At 45.5% G+C, this 17,435-nt stretch overlaps 4 protein-coding genes and 1 long non-coding RNA gene across 7 annotated transcripts; 3 read left to right on the top strand and 2 right to left on the bottom strand.

The window, feature by feature from the left end:
- The first annotated feature begins 247 nt into the window (after window positions 1-247).
- On the top strand, window positions 248-5,218 carry LOC129354727 (prothrombin-like). The gene is made up of 15 exons (XM_055024213.1): window positions 248-500; window positions 591-671; window positions 755-835; window positions 914-937; window positions 1,262-1,327; window positions 1,401-1,509; window positions 2,088-2,224; window positions 2,331-2,624; window positions 2,714-2,830; window positions 3,137-3,263; window positions 3,342-3,509; window positions 3,950-4,123; window positions 4,217-4,395; window positions 4,604-4,674; window positions 4,812-5,218. The coding sequence occupies exons 1-15, from the start codon at window positions 263-265 to the stop codon at window positions 5,046-5,048; spliced, it is 2,103 nt and encodes a 700-aa protein (XP_054880188.1). The 5' UTR covers window positions 248-262; the 3' UTR covers window positions 5,049-5,218.
- Window positions 5,219-5,332: 114 nt separating this feature from the next.
- LOC129354723 (oocyte zinc finger protein XlCOF6.1-like) lies at window positions 5,333-6,073 on the bottom strand. The gene is made up of 2 exons (XM_055024207.1): window positions 5,968-6,073; window positions 5,333-5,588 (listed from the first exon to the last, which is right to left on the bottom strand). The coding sequence occupies exons 1-2, from the start codon at window positions 6,065-6,067 to the stop codon at window positions 5,350-5,352; spliced, it is 339 nt and encodes a 112-aa protein (XP_054880182.1). The 5' UTR covers window positions 6,068-6,073; the 3' UTR covers window positions 5,333-5,349.
- A 147-nt stretch (window positions 6,074-6,220) lies between these two features.
- On the bottom strand, window positions 6,221-10,075 carry LOC129354710 (zinc finger protein 624-like). 3 transcript variants are annotated; one of them, XM_055024193.1, is made up of 10 exons: window positions 10,010-10,075; window positions 9,321-9,488; window positions 8,612-8,799; window positions 8,459-8,527; window positions 8,015-8,095; window positions 7,847-7,945; window positions 7,657-7,780; window positions 7,235-7,587; window positions 6,492-6,888; window positions 6,221-6,421 (listed from the first exon to the last, which is right to left on the bottom strand). In XM_055024193.1, the coding sequence occupies exons 2-10, from the start codon at window positions 9,325-9,327 to the stop codon at window positions 6,231-6,233; spliced, it is 1,509 nt and encodes a 502-aa protein (XP_054880168.1). In that variant the 5' UTR covers window positions 9,328-9,488; window positions 10,010-10,075; the 3' UTR covers window positions 6,221-6,230. The 3 variants fall into 3 exon arrangements, with proteins under 3 accessions (XP_054880168.1, XP_054880167.1, XP_054880166.1); XM_055024192.1 differs by having other exon boundaries at window positions 7,657-7,945; window positions 8,015-8,092; XM_055024191.1 differs by having other exon boundaries at window positions 7,657-7,945.
- Window positions 10,076-11,876: 1,801 nt separating this feature from the next.
- Window positions 11,877-13,708, top strand: LOC129354730 (uncharacterized). Its single transcript, XR_008605181.1, has 3 exons — window positions 11,877-12,433; window positions 12,511-12,609; window positions 12,720-13,708. It is a non-coding gene; the product is annotated as an uncharacterized LOC129354730 (long non-coding RNA).
- Window positions 13,709-13,838: 130 nt separating this feature from the next.
- LOC129354722 (vesicle transport protein SFT2B-like) lies at window positions 13,839-17,361 on the top strand. Its single transcript, XM_055024206.1, has 8 exons — window positions 13,839-14,050; window positions 14,806-14,877; window positions 14,954-15,057; window positions 15,563-15,647; window positions 15,727-15,762; window positions 15,845-15,903; window positions 15,975-16,004; window positions 16,083-17,361. Exons 1-8 carry the CDS (start codon window positions 13,979-13,981, stop codon window positions 16,117-16,119), a joined length of 495 nt encoding a protein of 164 aa, XP_054880181.1. The 5' UTR covers window positions 13,839-13,978; the 3' UTR covers window positions 16,120-17,361.
- The last annotated feature ends 74 nt before the right edge of the window (window positions 17,362-17,435 follow it).

The following is a 17,435-nucleotide window of genomic DNA, read 5'->3' on the forward strand; positions in this document are numbered from 1 at the left end:
ACCCAGCAGAACCGAGCAGGGAGACTTTCACCTCCATATCTGCAGGTAAATATTTGATCTGTGAGCTCAGCCGAGTCAGGAGGTCCGATCAATAAGAACACATCTGGTACTTTAATCTCTCCTGATTCTGTTCTCTCCAAGCTCCTAAAGTAGAGGTGAACCTGACCTCTGACCTCTGACCTGCTCCATCAGAGTGTCTGACTCAGGCCAGCAGGTGTTCTCCATAACCCCAGCCAGGCACAGGAGGTTCTGTTCGGTCCGGATGACAATAAACAGGACAGGAAGTTGCATTAAACATCCCACTCATCAGCCAGACTCACACTTTGACCCTGCAGTCGATAAGCTCCCCCTGCCTCCACCAGCAGAGCTCAGACAGACGCTGAGAGCCTTCTGGACGCTGCTGGGTCGGGTTCTGAGGTTCTGGATCATGGTGGAAACCACGTCTAAACGGGCCGCTGTTCTGCTGCTGTTTGCGCTGCACAGCTGTCTGGCCAACAATGGTACCAAGTATTTACTGTTTTGGTTCTGGTAGAAAACATCTCAGTATTAATCTTTAAATTGTGTCTCTTGATTATTTGATATTTTTCCAGTTTTTCTCAACAGCCAGCTGGCTTCACAGGTTCTGACCCGAAACCGCCGAGCCAATCAGCTGTGGGAGGAGATAAAACCAGGTAACCCAGCAGGTCAACCCGGCTGGACACACACTCTCCTCCAAGCGATTTGAGCAGTGTGTGTGTGTGTTGTGTCTCCTCAGGGAACCTGGAGAGGGAGTGTGTGGAGGAAATCTGTGACCATGAAGAAGCCAGAGAAGTGTTTGAGCAGAACGATAAAACGGTGCTTCTTCACTGTAACTGTCACGGCTCCCCACTCTGAGATCAGATCAATAAACAATAAACTCTTTGTTTCTGCAGGAAAAGTTTCTGGGCCACATATCTGGGTACGTAAATATCCTGCAGGGTTCTCCTCCAGCTGTAAGGAAGAACAAGGAAATGATCTAGAGACGATGATGTTGTGATCAGATCCTTTGCTTTGCCTCCTTTGCTTTTGCTTTAATTAAACTTAAATTAACTTGAAGTTTATTGGTTCTGGTGATATTTACTCCCAGAAGGACCAAGTTGTTACTGGACTTGGTGTTGATTTAATCCAGTTGGGTTTGTGGTTTAAACGAAGTTTATTCAGCTGATGCAGCTGCACTGCAAACAGAACCAAAGTCCAGAGGAGTTCAGCACACAAACATGCAGCTGCTGTTTGTCTCCAACAGACTGTAAAGGAACCAAGATGCAAAGAACAACAGAAAACATCAACATCATCAGGAGCTGTGTGCGAGGTAACAAACCGGTTACCAGAAGGTAACAGCAGGCAGCCAGTCGTCACATGGTTCACGGTGCTGCTGTGTGCAGGTGAGTGCATCACTGGTGTTGGAGGAAGCTATAAAGGAGACATCAACATCACAGAATCGGGCAAAAAATGCCAATACTGGACAGGCAGGTTCCCTCATCCCATCTACAGGTATGTTTACCTGACCAGAGGAACAGGAAGCTCTCTGCTGCAGGCTACTGAAATGACTTATCTACAACAACTTCACTAATTAAGTCAAGAAACCACAGAACACCAACCAACCCAGTGACCAACAGATCAACCAACCATGTTTTCAACAATCCAAACAAATTGGCCAACCACAAGTTCATGTGTGGCACAGAACAACCAATCAATGAATCAATCAATTAACTGGCTAAGATATTAGTTCAAGGCTTCCCAACTAACTTGACTACTAATTTTATCAGTAATTAAACTAGCTAATCTGTAAACCATCGAACAGATCAGTTAACCAGCTTAATGAGAGCTTTGAGTGTCTCACTAATTACCAAACCTGAGACATGAGATGAACCAGCAACCTCACAGAATTAACAACCCAGGTACATGAGAACCAAACAACATAAATCTACTGCAACCCAACCAGTCAACCATTGACCAACTCTTAAGCAAACCAGAACCAGTCAAATGCCCAACAACAACCAATAAGTGTGAAATTTTACAAGTCAACAAACTAATGGACCCGAAATTCTGTGGTAACTGTTTGTCTGCAGGGAGTTTAATGCTTCAGAACCAAACAGCATCCTGGAGGAGAACTTCTGCAGGAACCCTGACAACCGTCCAGGAGGACCTTGGTGTTTCACCACTGACCCAACGGTCCAGAAAGAGACCTGCAGAGTACCTAAATGTGGTAAGAGTTCACCTGAATTTATTTAAACACTGCCTTCATGGTCTGCTGCCACCATGTTGTTTGGTTGTGGAAGGATAGTTTGAGTGAACTCCTGCTTCTTGTCAAGGTGAGGTGTTTGTCCCGACCACTGTGGCACCAGAACCAGTCAGAACTACGGTGTGTTTACCGAGCTATGGCATTGACTACACTGGTGACCTCAGTGTCACGGCGCAAGGGCACACCTGTCTTGAGTGGTCATCACCAGAGACTGTGGCCCTCAGCCGGGGCAGAGCCTTCATCCCAGAGGTGGTTCTGGACAGAAACAAGTGCAGAAACCCAGACAATGACCCTGAGGGCCCCTGGTGCTACGTGGAGATTTCTGGAAACATCACAATCGACTACTGTGACCTGGAGTTGTGCGGTACGGTACCAACCCATGACCAGTGATTACCCCAGCATACGGGTCGGCCGGCCCCTCACCTGTGGCTGCTGTTCACCTGTGTGTCTCAGACGATCCGCTGTTTGGTGAAGAGCAGACAACAGACGACAAAGGAACAGAGCGAACAGTCCTGGGTCCAGAGAAAAAACTCTTCTTCAGTCCTCGCTCCTTTGGTCAAGGAGAAAGTGGTGAGTCACCTGATCACAGCTCTTTGTCATGGCCTGACCTGGTAACAAGCAACATGTTACAATGTACCTAGTTAAAATGAAAATACATAAAAAATGTTACAGAAATGTCTGTATTTTAATGAATTAAGTTGACATTCAGACATAAAACTGAACATAAAAAAGCAGCTGCCAGAAATCAGTGTTTCTTGGTTAGATCTAGTGGCACGCTATTGGTGTTTGTTTCACTGTACCAGTTGATGGAGATACTGGCAGACTGGTGTGTTAACTGGTTTGGGGCGTGTCTGACTGGGACTCCTTGTGTTCCAGTCTGTGGGCAGCGTCCTCTCTTTGAACAGAAGGGCATACAGGATAAAAACGAGAACGAGCTTCTGGAGTCCTACAGAGAGCAACGGATCGTTGGGGGTGATGATGCTGAGGTTGCTTCAGCTCCATGGTAACCGCACCTTCAGCTGCGGGACATCCTGGCTGTTTACCACAATAAAAGTCAGATCAAGGATTTTTCTGTTTGCAGGCAGGTGATGCTGTACAAACGCAGCCCACAGGAGCTGCTATGTGGAGCCAGTCTGATCAGCGACGAGTGGATCCTGACTGCAGCGCACTGCATCCTCTACCCGCCCTGGAACAAGAACTACACCGTCGACGACATCCTGGTCCGACTGGGGAAACACAACAGAATCAAGTGAGACAACCTGCCTGCTGTCTTCTCCAACAATCACCATATGTTGATCTCAGAAGAACTGGCACCGGTCCGACTTTTTAACTAGAAATATTCAATTGGGTTGAGGTCAGGGTCTTGTGGAGATTAGCTTGGTGGACACAAGAGACTATTTGGATCTATTGATGAGAAGAATGATCTGGGAATCTGAAGCATGGTAGTGGGACCATCACTACCATGATGGTTGTTTTCGCTGCCAAAACAATTGGCAGCGAATTGTTTTGCTGCCAATTGTACTGGTGCATTACACAAAGAGGAAGGAATAATGAAAGGAGACCACCTCAACATTGTTCCACTTCACCTCAAACTAAGGTGGTAGATACCTGGAGGTGTATGTATAGTTGTGACCCAGTTTAACATGACATCCCTGCTGACCAGAGGAGCATCCTTTGTCTTGTCTCCAGGTTTGAGCGAGGAATCGAGAAGATCGTGGCGATCGATGAAATCATCGTCCATCCCAAATACAACTGGAGGGAGAATCTGAACCGGGACATCGCTCTGCTGCACCTGAGGCGACCCGTCACATTCTCAGACCAGATCCATCCCATCTGCCTGCCCACCAAGGCGGTCGCCAGAACGTAAGACAAACACACCTGTCTGTCCAAACCTTTATGCATGAAGATTTTGTCTCCATTGTCCAACTGGAAGCAGAAACCATGTTTTCCTCACAGGTTAATGAGCGAAGGCTTCAAGGGGCGAGTGACCGGCTGGGGGAACCTGAAGGAAACCTGGAACCCTTCAGCCAGAAACTTACCTTCAGTTCTCCGACAAATCCACCTTCCAATAGTGGAACAGGACACCTGCCGCAAGTCCACCGCAGTGAGGATCACAGACAACATGTTCTGTGCAGGTAACGGTTCCTGTTGATCAATCAGGTGTCCACCATGCCTCCATCTGGACTCGGACAATGCTCCAGTTAGGAGTTCTGGTTTGAAAGTCAGGAATGTCTGATCCTATGAGTCTAATATGGTCACTGTTTGCAGACCCTGATTGTTGCTGTAATTCTAATGTCTTTCTGCCCGAAGTTCTCCTCTAAATATGAGGCTTTGTTCCTGCAGGTTATAAACCAGAAGAGAGCGAACGTGGCGACTCCTGTGAGGGCGACAGCGGAGGACCGTTTGTGATGAAGGTAAGGAATGAGCCTGCAATGCTTCTAGTGGCCATCAGGGGGTGATATCTTTAATAAAAGAAGTTGATAGGTAAAAGTCTTTGTGTTTGACTCGGATGCGAGTTTCCAGCCTGATCCAGAATCTGCACTGTGTTCAGTACCCGGCAGAGAACCGCTGGTACCAGATCGGCATCGTGTCCTGGGGCGAGGGCTGCGACCGCGACGGGAAGTACGGCTTCTACACCCACCTGTTCAGGATGGGCCGCTGGATGAAGAAAGTGATCGAGAAGTCGGGAGGGGAGACGATGACTAGACCCAGAACATCAGTCACTTCCTGTCAAATAAAAGTTTGTCCACATCGCCTGATTATCCTCCGCTTTGGTCATTTAGCGTGAAAATGGATCATAGATGCACAAAGTTTAATCCAAACGGACGTCCAGCGATTTTATTCAGAGGTTCTGTTCAAAGACATCGGAAGTTCTACAAAGAGATCCAATAAATCTGTTCATCATCTCAGCTGAAGAGAAGTTAATCTAAAAAAAACATATTTACATGATATTTAAAATATATCCTTTATCTGCTCTGCATCAGGTCTGGAAATAATTCTCCTTCATAAACATTCATTTGTTCACACTGTATGAACAGGCATTTAAGTAGAAAATGAGTCAGAGATCAGAACAGCTGCTCCTTAGGAGGTCAGGCCTCCTCCACAGGCTCCGCCTCCTCCTCCACAGGCTCCACCTCCTCCTCCACCTCCCTGTCAGCAGTTCTGTGGGTCAGCAGGTGTCTTTTCAGGTGAGTCTGTCGGGTGTAGCTCTTGGAGCAGAAGGTGCAGGGATGAGGACGAATGTTACTGTGGGACAGCAGGTGCTTCTTCAGGTCGAAGCGTCTCCGAAAACACTTCCCACATTCAGGACACGAGAATGGCTTCTCTCCTGCAGCAGAACCAGGCGGACAGAACTGGATTTACTGGACAGGTTGCAGTCAGACAGAACCCACCGTGTGGCTAACCTTCAGTAAGTTACAGACAAATCTTGATCTGCTTTAGAAACTGTTCACGTTTGTATTTTAGACTGCTTTATGGAAACAGTTACATGTCCAGTGAGGCTAACAGAGCTGCTAACAAAGATGCTGATCAGAGAGGCTAACAGGGATTTATTGATTATAAGAGTCTGAAAACTCCAATGCAGCAGTGAGATTGGTGAATAAATAAATCCTTCAGCTTTATATTACCAATGTTGTTATTCTTGTTCTTACTGCTGGCTAACATTCAGCTCCAGGATGCTGCTGATGAAGGTCATGTGACCAGCTGACCTGTGTGTATGCGGCGGTGCTCAGTCAGGTGGCAGGAGATGGAGAAGGCTTTCCCACACTCCTGGCAGACGTAGGGCCTCTCCCCTGTGTGGGTCCTCATGTGTTTCTGCAGGTCTCCACCAGAGGGCCACGCCTTCCCGCACACCGTGCAGACGTACGGTTTCTCTCCCGTGTGCTGCTCACGTGCACGCTGAGGCCGGCGTGCGCGGTGAAGTCCTTAGGGCAGTAGGGGCAGCGGAAGGGCCGCTCCCCGCTGTGGGTCCTCAGGTGGCCCTCCAGGCCGTCGCAGGTCTTGAAGCACTTGCCGCACTGAGGCACAGGAAGCGGTTGTCGCCGCTGTGGGTGGCGCGGTGCGACTGCAGCCCCGTCACCGAGCTATACGACTTGTCGCACTGATCGCACTGGTAGGAGCGGGAGGAGTGGCTGCGCTGGTGGATGCGCAGCTGAGTGACTCCTGCAGACGGAGGAGGGACAAGTTTAACTCTGTCTACCTGTTCCCAGCAGCCAATTAGAGTGGGTCTTACCTGAGAAGCTCTGGTCACAGAACAGACACCTGTAGACGCACTCGGCTCCCTCGGCTGAGTGAGTCTGCAGGTGGCGCAGCAGCCGCGTCTGCGAGCTGAAGGTCTGCGCGCAGACGGAGCAGGTGAGGTCGTGCAGACGGTGGGTCTGCTTGTGATTGGTCAGGCTGGACTGGAGCTGGAAGGCGCTGTCACACTGGTTGCACCGGTAGACGGGCCGGGTCAGGTGAGTGCGGCAGTGGGTCACCAGCTCGGTTCTGGTGGTGAAAGTGGAGCTGCACTGGAAGCAGGCGTGGGCCCGGAGGGGGCGGGGCTCCCCCTCACTCCGACCCTGCAGGGCTCCAGATTCGGATTTTCCTGACGACCCGCAGGTTCTGTTAGAGCGCAGGTGGCGGATCACCTGGGGAGCAGCTCAGTGGTTACAGGGGCAGAAAGGCATCAAGTCATTAAATATCAGTCCTGATTGGAGCCTCTGGTGTTTCTGAAGCTCAGCCTTCAGGACATAAACCCAACATGGCTCCTCTATCAACCCTTCAATGTTTTTACCAGTGTTGCTTTAAGAAGTAGCTCGTAAAATGAGCTCAGTAGGTGTTTGCTAATTGCTGCTGGCTCGTCTGAAGGAGTTGAGTGGGGGAGGAGCTACTTTTGGAGGCGGGGCTAGGCCCGCAGCTGAATGGTTGTCAGGTACACTGAAGGATTTTTTCAAACAGGTTTTCCACCCTGAGAGCTGGCAGGTAAACACTCACCTGAGAGCGGTAGATGAAGCACTTTCTACACGCAGGACACCTGTGAGCTACACGCTGGGAATTATGGGAAATGGCTGTGAGCTGAGAGCCCTCTGATTGGCCAGGTGAGTCTTTCATCCTGACTCCACCCTCAACCACAGGTGTGACTCCGCCTCCCTCTGGGCTCAGATTGGACACCTCCAGCTCCTCCTCCGACCCGCTTTGACCAATCATGTCCTGCGTCATCAGCTCCACCTTCACGTTCAGCTGAGGCGGGCCTCCCTCTGATTGGCCGGATTGGTCAGGGTGGGCGGGGCTAGTGAGGAGTGGGTGGGACCAGGCTGACAGGAGCATTTCCTCAGTTTCACCAGAAACTGGAGGAGAGAATAAATGGATCAGAACAGATCCAGACTCAGAACCTCTCTCTGGTTATGATGTTGTACCTGCGGTTGTTGCTCGGCCCAGTCGGCAGCTCTGATTGGTCAGGAGCTCCATCAGGTGTTTCCTGTCCGTCTCCTGCAGAAAGTCCTCCAGAACACAGGGGGCATCGTGGAGCCAACAGGCCGCCTGCAGGAAGAACGGACAGCGGGTCAAACAGACGGAGGCGTGAGGAAGAGGAGAGGCTCTGGGCACCTGTCTGAAGTCCGGCACTGGAAACAGCTGCTCGATCCGGGTCAGGAGGTCCGACAGCAGCGCCTGGAGGGCGGAGTCAAAGCGCTGGTCAAACACTTCCTGGAAGAGGAGCAGAACAGGCAATGAAGAGGGAAGGAGTCTCAGGAGAGCTGCAGTGAAACCACCCACCTGCAGGAGGCACTGTGAGTCAGCAGGAGTCTGAGTAAGAGAGAGGAGAGCAGAGCAGCACTCAGTCAGCTGTTCATCCTGCTGGAGGAGGAAGAGGAAGAGTCAGAGTCTGCTCCTTTCCAGCTGCTGGGATTTTATCTACAAAAAGTTTTTCATCTTTTTTAAGTGAAATAATAACATTTATCATTTCAAAAAATAAAAATCTGAGAAGTATGGTATGCATTTCTGTTCCAACTCAACACTTTGTACCACATGTCAGTATCGGTTCTCAAGTCCTCAAACAAAAACATCCCAACAAACTAACTCTTGAAAATCAGTGTGAATAATTTTACTGAGTTAGAGTTCCTCTTTTTTTTTTGGTATGTTGATGAAGTTTCTGCTCAGTGAATTGATTTAACTTCTCTTGATAAACCTGAGTTTGTGACATTCTTTCTGCTGTCTTACCGATGCTTTGGAGATGCAGCGGATTCTCTCCAGGTGAGTCTGATCATCAGCAGGGTGAGAAAGGGTCACCTGAAAGATGTTAGAGTAGGGGATGTGTTCTTCAGCACATTTTCTAGCAACATTTTGTTTCCAAACAGCTGACATAACACCCACCTTGGCCCTCAGAGCCAGCAGAAGAACACCTCTCTGCCTTTCTGTCAGCAGCTGTGGGATGGCCTCTGTCACCAGGGTAACAAACTCCTCCAGCATCCCATAATGCTTCACGCTCTGCTGCTGGATCACCTGCCACATGGCCGCCGTCAAAAGGCGGAGAGGAGAGAGGAGGAGGCGCAGAGAGGAGGCTGGAGAGAAGAGGAGACATTAAACACTAGGAGGATCATTCTGTGGTGAAATGACCTTTTCTTCTGATCAATAAGTTGGACACAAACTTGCTGTGATGTGGAAACAAATAAATTACTTCTCAATTTGTTGGATAATAGAAGAACTCAAATAATTATAATTATCCAGACTTTTACTGGACTGAGGCCAGAGGACTGACCCGGATCAGATCCTGATGGAGCTGTTTAAATAAACTAATGGTTAACCAGTGACAGAACAGCCAGTAATAGCGGTGTAACTAAGGCATTTAAAGCAATAGTTGACTTATCGACACGCCGATTTACAGAAAACCTCCAGCTGACTGGAACCAACAGTTGTTGCATGTTGATGGCAGATTTAAAGCGTCTCTAACCAACAACAGGGCAGAATTAAAAGTTTTTTCTTTGGGCTTCAGGCTAACATTAGCACTGCTCTGCGGCACAGCTTTGTAATAAAAGTGTTAAAAGTTGGTCTGTCCTGTTGAAGTGAGTCAGTAAACTCTCACCCTTCATCCTGAAGCTCACCGACTCTTGTCCTCCTCTTATATCCGCCCTGTGCAGCTCGGCTAAAAGCTAACGGCTAACTTTTTGTTTACAATCCGCCACCAGCCACTGGCTCCGCCCACTTCCGGTTGTATCGCGATGCAGGAAATACGTCCTGGTTGCGCATGAGCCTGGAGAAAATTACATAAAATTAATATAAGAAATATTTACTATATATTTTTTTATGTTTATTTTTAGTAGGTGTTTACAGCTTTTTCACTCAAATTATATCAGAATTTCAATGACTTATTAATATTACTACTATTATAAATCATCATAAAAATATATGCAAGAGATATTATTGTTATACATTTATAGAATAGCATAGATGTGCAGTTTCCAAGAGGAATAACTTTGTTTTTCTAAACATATTTGTGTTTATTAGGTACAAGTGAAGATTCCAAAATATTTTGTAGCACGTATTTCTATAAGGTCACTATCAAAAATAAAATTGAAAACAAAATGACAGATGGTGTTTTGGTGTTGATTTCCAGATCTGATTTCTCTGTAAGTGATTTTTTTTCATTCTTTAATTATGTTAAACATGTAGTTTAATAGGTTCAGCATGTGTTACAGAATGATTTATATTTTTGCAGAAAGATTAGATGAAGCAAGAGAACAAAAGGAGGAAACTGTCCTGTCTGAACCTCACCAGTGACTGGAGCTGGTTTTATAACACCAGCGTTTATCAGATTGATGAAGATGATAATCAATAAGCAGCTGAAATGCAGTGAGGGGTTTTCAGCTCATGTGACACAGATCCTGTAAGCAGCTGTAATCTTCTCCTCCTCCTACAGGTCGTCTCTAAAGGGATTACTGCAGACCTGAGGTCAGAGCGCCACATTCTGCAGAAACAAACACAAGCAAAGCAACAACAAGCAGAAGAACAGCTGAGGATTGATGTGTGGAGGCGCTGAAGACAGCAGAACAAGTCCACCGTCTGGATGGACCTTCATCTTACTGGCTCCTCTACCTCTGCTGCTGTGCTTGACCAGCTAACCTAATCCCTGCAGTGGACTTCAACCACACATTGGTGGTTTTACTGCTGAGTAATCCAACATTCAATCCCAATAGTTGGTGCTGCTGAGGCAGATGGATCCAGACAGAGAGGAAGATGTGTTTTCAGACGCTGAAGACTCCTTAACTCTGAAAGAAGACCAGGAAGAAGAAGACGAAGAGGAAGAAGAGGACGAAGAAGAAGATGCCAGGATCTTCAACGCCTGGATGCAGCAGTACAGAGGAGGGGAACCTCAGAAGAAACAGGTGCAGGAAGAGAAGGAGGAGGATGACGAGGATGTGGAGTCAGAGGGAGGAAGACCTGAAAGCAGATGCAGCTTTGAGTCGCCGGTCCAGATGAGGGTTGACGCCGCTCGTCTTTGCCCTGTCCGGTATGAAAACACAAAGTGTTGCTGGTGTTTAACGATGCGATCCTGATCAGTCAGGGCAGAGAATAGGATGTTTGTTCAGTTCTTCTGGTGCGTCTGCTCCGAGGTTCTCTCACCCTAACGTTCTGTCTCAGGATCCAGAATAACTGCTGATAAACCTCATGGTCTCGGTATCCTGCCAAGGTCAACAGATGGGTCACCTAACATAACGAGGGGATTAGATATGAAGTTATGGGAGAGTCTGGATGAGCCTGGATGTTGACGGAGAGTTCTGGTTGCAGAAGCAAACTAAACAGTCACTGGATGGCAATATTTATCCCTTTACTTCTTATTAGTAAGGCAATAAGTTCATAAATAGGCCTTGAATGCAATCATTGATGATCAAGGATTTTGAAACTCAGTTTTCCTCAAACTGCTGTTGGTTTCAAAAGACATTCAGGCATCTTGATGCTAAATGAGGATTGTCAGGGTTTCCCTGGACTCTGGCTTAGGCCAGGTCTCTATCAACCAATGAAAACTGTTTTTCAACAACGCTTTGGGCTTTCCAGGTGTTTCAGTTCATCTTCACAGGTTGTTCCTGGAAGCCTTTGTAGAAGTTCATGAAAGGGATTCCTGGTCTGGTTCAGGTAAACCTCTGGCAACCCAAGACTGAAGGGCTGAAACATCTGGATGTCTCATTGTAATCTGACTCCACTTAAAATAAACCCAAGCTGTGTGAAATGATGTTCAGATACTGCTTCTAATTATTTTAATAAAAGCTGCTTTGCTCTCTGTTCAGTGATGAAAGAAAATCATCTGTGACGATTCAAACCTTCCTATAATGGATGGGTAAAAAAACAGAAATATTTTAAAACCACTGATGCTAAATATTGAACCTGCTGAGCCAGATCACAGCAGTACTGTCAGGTTTCTTCTTGTGTAAATATAAGTGAAGAAATTATCCTCCTAATTTTGTAAAATTTTAAAAACTGTTGGTTCTCATCCAGGATGTTGTAATCATGAGTTTTAATTGACGAGTCTCCAACCATGTCCACATTTTGGACCCAAAACGTGGATTTTGTGAGGCTTCTTGATGTTTGCGTTCTTCCAGTGATGACCAGGAGACTTAAGCAGTCAGTTTGGTTCACTTCACTCCGTTTAGTCAGAGCTTCAATCCTAACCCTAACCCAGGGCTTACATCCTCTGATCTCCTCGCAGTGAGAGCAGGGAAACGCTGCGTTAGCTGTCAGCCCTGCAGAGCTTCTCCTCTGCTGTATTTAGCTCTGGGTCACTTGGCTCAGGGAGAAGCTCTGTGGTTTATCTGGGTGTTAGAGAGAAACATGACCTGAGAGCAGCTAATCTGGCCTTTACACCTCCTGACACCACAAAACACAAATAGGACTTGGTTGTTTTTAGCTTGTTTGTTGGAACTTCATTCTTAACACATTGATCAACTGACAGATTGATTGATTGATCATGTGTGTCCAGGCCACCCTCTCGTCCATGCAGTTGTCTCGCCTTCACTCCTCCACACGTGCTCCAGTGACAGCCAGGGTTTTGCTGCGCCGCTCCTCCTCCCGCCGCCTCCTTCCCTCGCCACAGGAAGCTGCCGTCCCCCAGCTGGAGCGAAGACCCTCGCTCATACCCAGCATCCCCGAAGCCGTGCCTCCTGAGAGGCGGGCCCAGTTCAGACGAGGAACGTCATGTCGATGGTGGGTGCAGAGCCAGGTTGACGTCTTCAGCTCCACATGTGATTCATGAGTTCATGTGAATGAAACGTGTGTTGCAGAGTGATGCGTACAGCATGTGTCTGATCTGCCATAATGACTTAAGCCAAGGATCAGGAGGGACCAGAGAGCTGCAGTGTACACACACCTTCCACAAAGAGGTAACACACCCACAAAGAACACACTGCTGAATACTACTGCTGACCTCATTTAGTCGTCTGTTTCAGTCGATCCATCCTGGTGAAGCAGTTTCTGTTGTGTCTCCCTGCAGTGCATAGAGGAGTGGCTGTGGAGGAAACAGTCCTGTCCAACCTGTCATGTCCAGGTGTGCATACCTCAGCCTCTCTACTGGAGCTCCACCAGGGTCAAGGTCCCCTGAGACCTCCCTGAGACCGGACTATGTCTTCAAACAGCTCCTCTGATTTTATTACAGAGATCTGATCCCATCCTGTGAAACTCGGTTACAGCTCAGCTGTGACGACAGACTTCAGGTCTGTGAGAGCGATACATGACTGTCTCTTCATGCTCCGTTTATTGGGCTGGATAAGTTTTCACTGCAAGACCAACAAGTTCTCTACAGTTCAGCCGGCTGCCTTCATAGCACAGCAAAACCACTGGAGCCCTGATTTTACTCCAGAAAATCAGCGTTATCGCTGGTTTTTAAGAGATTTACAGTGGAGAACCTCACGGATCAATCAATGACTCATAGCTGCTGATGGTCAAACCAGCTTCATCCAGGGGTTCCCATTGGTCCAGGTTGGCGGATCTTTGACGGCTGAAGATCCAACACTATCAAGATCAACTCAGGACAAAACACATTTAAACCTTTTAAACAGGCTGCATTTCTCTGGCCAAGTATTTACAAGGACTTTCTCTTTATTGGGAAAATATCTTTATTTACCAGTTAATTTTGCACTCTGTTTTCTTCTACATTGGCTAGATTTGCTTACAGTTGGTATGTTTTGCATTTTGAGCTTATTTCTAAATATTCTGAGATGCTTGATAAATAAGAAAAAACTTTATGAAATAAAACTGAAGCTATGGTTCTAAAACACAACAGAATAATATTTAAGCTGATTTACAACAACTTTAACCTCATTGTAATGCTTTTTTTTTTAAAGCTTTACGAATGTTATAATGTTTTCCTTTTTTTGACTGATTACATATGTACAAACATGGGTGCCGGCTGAATGTTGCTTTAACAATGTAAAAAACATCCAAGGGTATAAAGCCGTAAGTTTACTTTAATAAAAAATAGCTATTTTAGTTTTATCTGAAGAAATTGTCTTATTTAAGTAACATCAACAAAATATTCCTCATATAAATGTTCGGGTGTGAAACAGCGCCTCCCTCTGACGCGTTGTGGCCAGAGGCGGTACTGCAGGCGGAAGTGCTGCACCTGTTGAGGTAAAAGTCTGTTCCTCCTGCCGGAAACTTTGACGGCTCACCTGGTCAACCTGGACCCACCGACCCGCGGCCTGCTGGGAGGTTCTGGACGTTCTGCGGCGGTTCTGGAAGGAGAGCGGGTCAATGGATAAACTGAAGCAAGTTCTGGGCGGGCAGGACGGCGGCGGCAGCTCGGACGGGAGCGGCATACTGGAGGTGCTGTTAGCCGCTTACTGGGAGGAAACCAGTTCAAAACAATAGAGACTCAGAAATGAATCATTAGTTTTACACGAGAAACGGAGGGGAAGGTTTATAGTTTACTCAGATAAAACACATTTATGACTGCATATTTAACTGTTTTGTTAAGAGTTCATTATTAATAAGATCTAATAATTTAATAAAGAACATGTGATCAGAATGTTAAATTAAAGCGAAACTGCTGCTGCTGTCATTCTGACGTAAGATGAGCTTCTGTGCCATATGAGCAAGAAAACAACAAATAGTTTAAATAATTATATTTGTTTTTTCATTTGTAATGTAAACAAAATATTTACAATAAATTGTACAAATGAACATAATGAATGAATGTGGAAGATATATTACAACCAGTAAAATGTCTAATAAAATAAATTTAGTTTTTGAGGCGTTTGTATTGAAGAGGACAAATATGAAATTACATCAACTAAGAATGTATTAAATTTGGGGTTTAGCTTCATAAAATTACAGCTGTAGAGATTAAAGTTGAATAATATTAATATTAGGTTTATTTCCAATTTTATATCTTTCCAAAACATTTGAGTATAACGTCAGTCCCAGAATAGATGGTGACGTTTCCTCACAGCTGAACACAATGGTTCTGCATTGGGTCAATATTTCACTGTTGACATGTTATAATCTGTAATCTATGCAGAATGTTTGTTTTAATAAGTTGCATTTAAGGGTTTTAATGATAAATGACATCACGCCTGCAGAGAGCCAATCAGGCGTCCACTCTGGCCTGGGGGACCCGGATGAAGGGCTTCGTCATCTGCTTCATACTGGGGGCCGTCTGCCATACTGGTGAGGAATAATCACACCATTAACAGCTGAGGTGAGTTTTGTCCTCTGTCCCTGATGGAGGACGTGTGTGTCCAACAGGCTACCTGCCTGCTGTGGATCCCAGGGTTTGGACTTCCTGTGTTCGCTGTCCTCTACACCGTAGGAAACCTCTGCGCTCTGGCCAGGTACCAACCAGAACCAACCAGAAATGAGCAGAACCTTTAGTTCTGCCGAGACCAGAACCTCCTGGATTTGTGCAGATGTAACTGGGTGTTTATTACTTTAATATGTTGCTCTCATGTGTCGTCACAGTTCTGCTCGTCGACAGAACCTTGTGCTTTATAAATCTTTGTTCCGGATTTCAGGCGCCTCCATGTTTTGCTCCCTCTACTAGACAGTTAACTTTACTCTAATAAAGTCTGACATATTTTCATCCTCTGTCTCAGACGGGTGGATCTCACCAGCAGCTGTTTTGTATCGTTCTCCTCCAGATTGGTCTTTGTGCTGCACTTGCCTACTAAGATGGCGCAGATCTCTTCTGGTTTACGTCCGTTCTGTCTTTGTAACTCTTCATGTGAATAATGAGGTTGTGTAATGAGGAAGAGTGCGTTCCCATAGCATAGAAAGTTCTGTGTTGCTGAAATGTCGCCCCCTTGTGTGGTGAAACTGTTCCTATTGGCCGTGTTTCAGCACCATGTTCCTGATTGGTCCGTTACGGGCAGCTGAAGAAAACATGTGCGCTAAGGTCCGAGCCCTGGCCACCGCCATCATGCTGGTCAGAACCAACCTTTGGCTCGTTGAAACACTTCCAGGTTCTGATCCCAGTTCTGACTCTGATGTTGGTTTGTCTGCAGGTCTGCCTGGTTCTGACTCTGTGCGCTGCATTCTGGGTGAGAATCGGACTCTGTGTGAAAACTTCCTGGTTCTGTTGTTGGTTATTAGAACTCTGTGGTTCTGGTTCTGGTTCTGCAGTGGAAGAACAACGGCTTGGCGCTGCTGTTCTGTGTGCTGCAGTTTCTGGCCTTCACCTGGTAAAACACACACCTGAACACACACACTGGTTCCTGCCTCACCTGTCTGACCTCTGCTGTCTGTGCTGCAGGTACGGCCTGTCTTACATCCCATTCGCCAGGTAAGCTCACACCTGAGGCTCCGCCCACCTGGACCCACCTGTGTCCAGCTAACCCAGGTCTCACCTGCTGTCTTTCAGGGACGCTGTCATCAAGCTGTTCTCCCTCTGCATGTAGAGCCACCAATCAGGACACGGGATGCTGGGGTGTGTATCCAATCAGGAATCAGGTTTTATTTATTAATAATCACATTGGATCTAATTCGCCATGTTAACATAGAATGACGCAGCTTTAGTTTCATATTATTGCATTTCAGATTCAGGCTAAAATATTTAAAGTTTATTTAAACTACGGTGGAGTTTTGGGGCCAGACTAAAGGATCCTGACTTTATTCACCTTTTGTTACTTTATTCTGATATTGTTGCAGCTCTGTTACCAAATTATGATGTTATTTCTGAGTTATTATTATGTCACTGTGACGTTGTTGCAACTTCACTCATAATTTCACTAAACTAAATTCTTTTAGTCTAACCCAAATTCCATATTGTGAAAAATAAATGAACATATAAACGTTAAATTTTAAAGCTTCTTGGTCACATTTATGCTCTTCTTCAGCTGTTTTATAATATTTAATATTCTGATCACAAAACACTTCAAATGTAGTGAATTATTCACAGATTGTGTCATAATAATTACACTACTGAATGTGAGCCAGTTATTTATTATTATTATTAAAAAAGGTGAAGAAAATGAAATATGAGGATAATTTTTATTGAATTGATAATAACTGTATTATTTTAATCTATTTATTTGATTTGTTTTGGTTTTCATTTGGCCGTGTTGTTGTTCCATATTAGCAGGGTCTGTTGGTTCAAGCTTTAATTCCTGTGTAATAATTATGTATTTTATTAATATGAATGTATGTGAAAACCTGGCCTTATTATTATTATTATTATTATTATTATTATTATTATTATTATTATTATTATTATTATTATTATCAGCTGCAGAGCTGATGATCATTTTGCCTGAGAACAAATCCACTAATGTTCCTTCGATCATTATGACACATTTCATCAGAATTATTTATTAATTGATTCCTTTATGGAAATGATTGTAAATATTTCCTGCTTTAACAACATTTCATTGATTTCTTTAATATTTAATTGAAATATTTTGATAAATTCTTTAAATTTGAGCATTTCAATGAGGGATCCTCCTTCCTGTAAGTTTTAGCTTGACTAATATCAGAAACATCTAGCGCCCCCTTCAGTCCCGGTGAGGAAGTGGAAGATGGTTTTACTTTCATGAGAACATTTTTGTGTTTGTATAATTTGAATTTGTGTTTCTGAACATCCTTTTTTCTCCAGAAGTTTTGTATTTCCTGTCAAATCTGAATAAATGTATTTTTGAGGCAAAGTGTGTGAGACAGTCATGTTTTCTACCTGAGCTTTGTGTTTACCCGCCTGCCTGCTTCCAGTCGTCTTTGTTCC

The sequence above is a fragment of the Poeciliopsis prolifica genome, unplaced genomic scaffold, assembly GCF_027474105.1.
Source record: "Poeciliopsis prolifica strain line A6 unplaced genomic scaffold, Auburn_PproV2 SCAFFOLD116, whole genome shotgun sequence".
NCBI classification, from domain to species: Eukaryota; Metazoa; Chordata; class Actinopteri; order Cyprinodontiformes; family Poeciliidae; genus Poeciliopsis; species Poeciliopsis prolifica.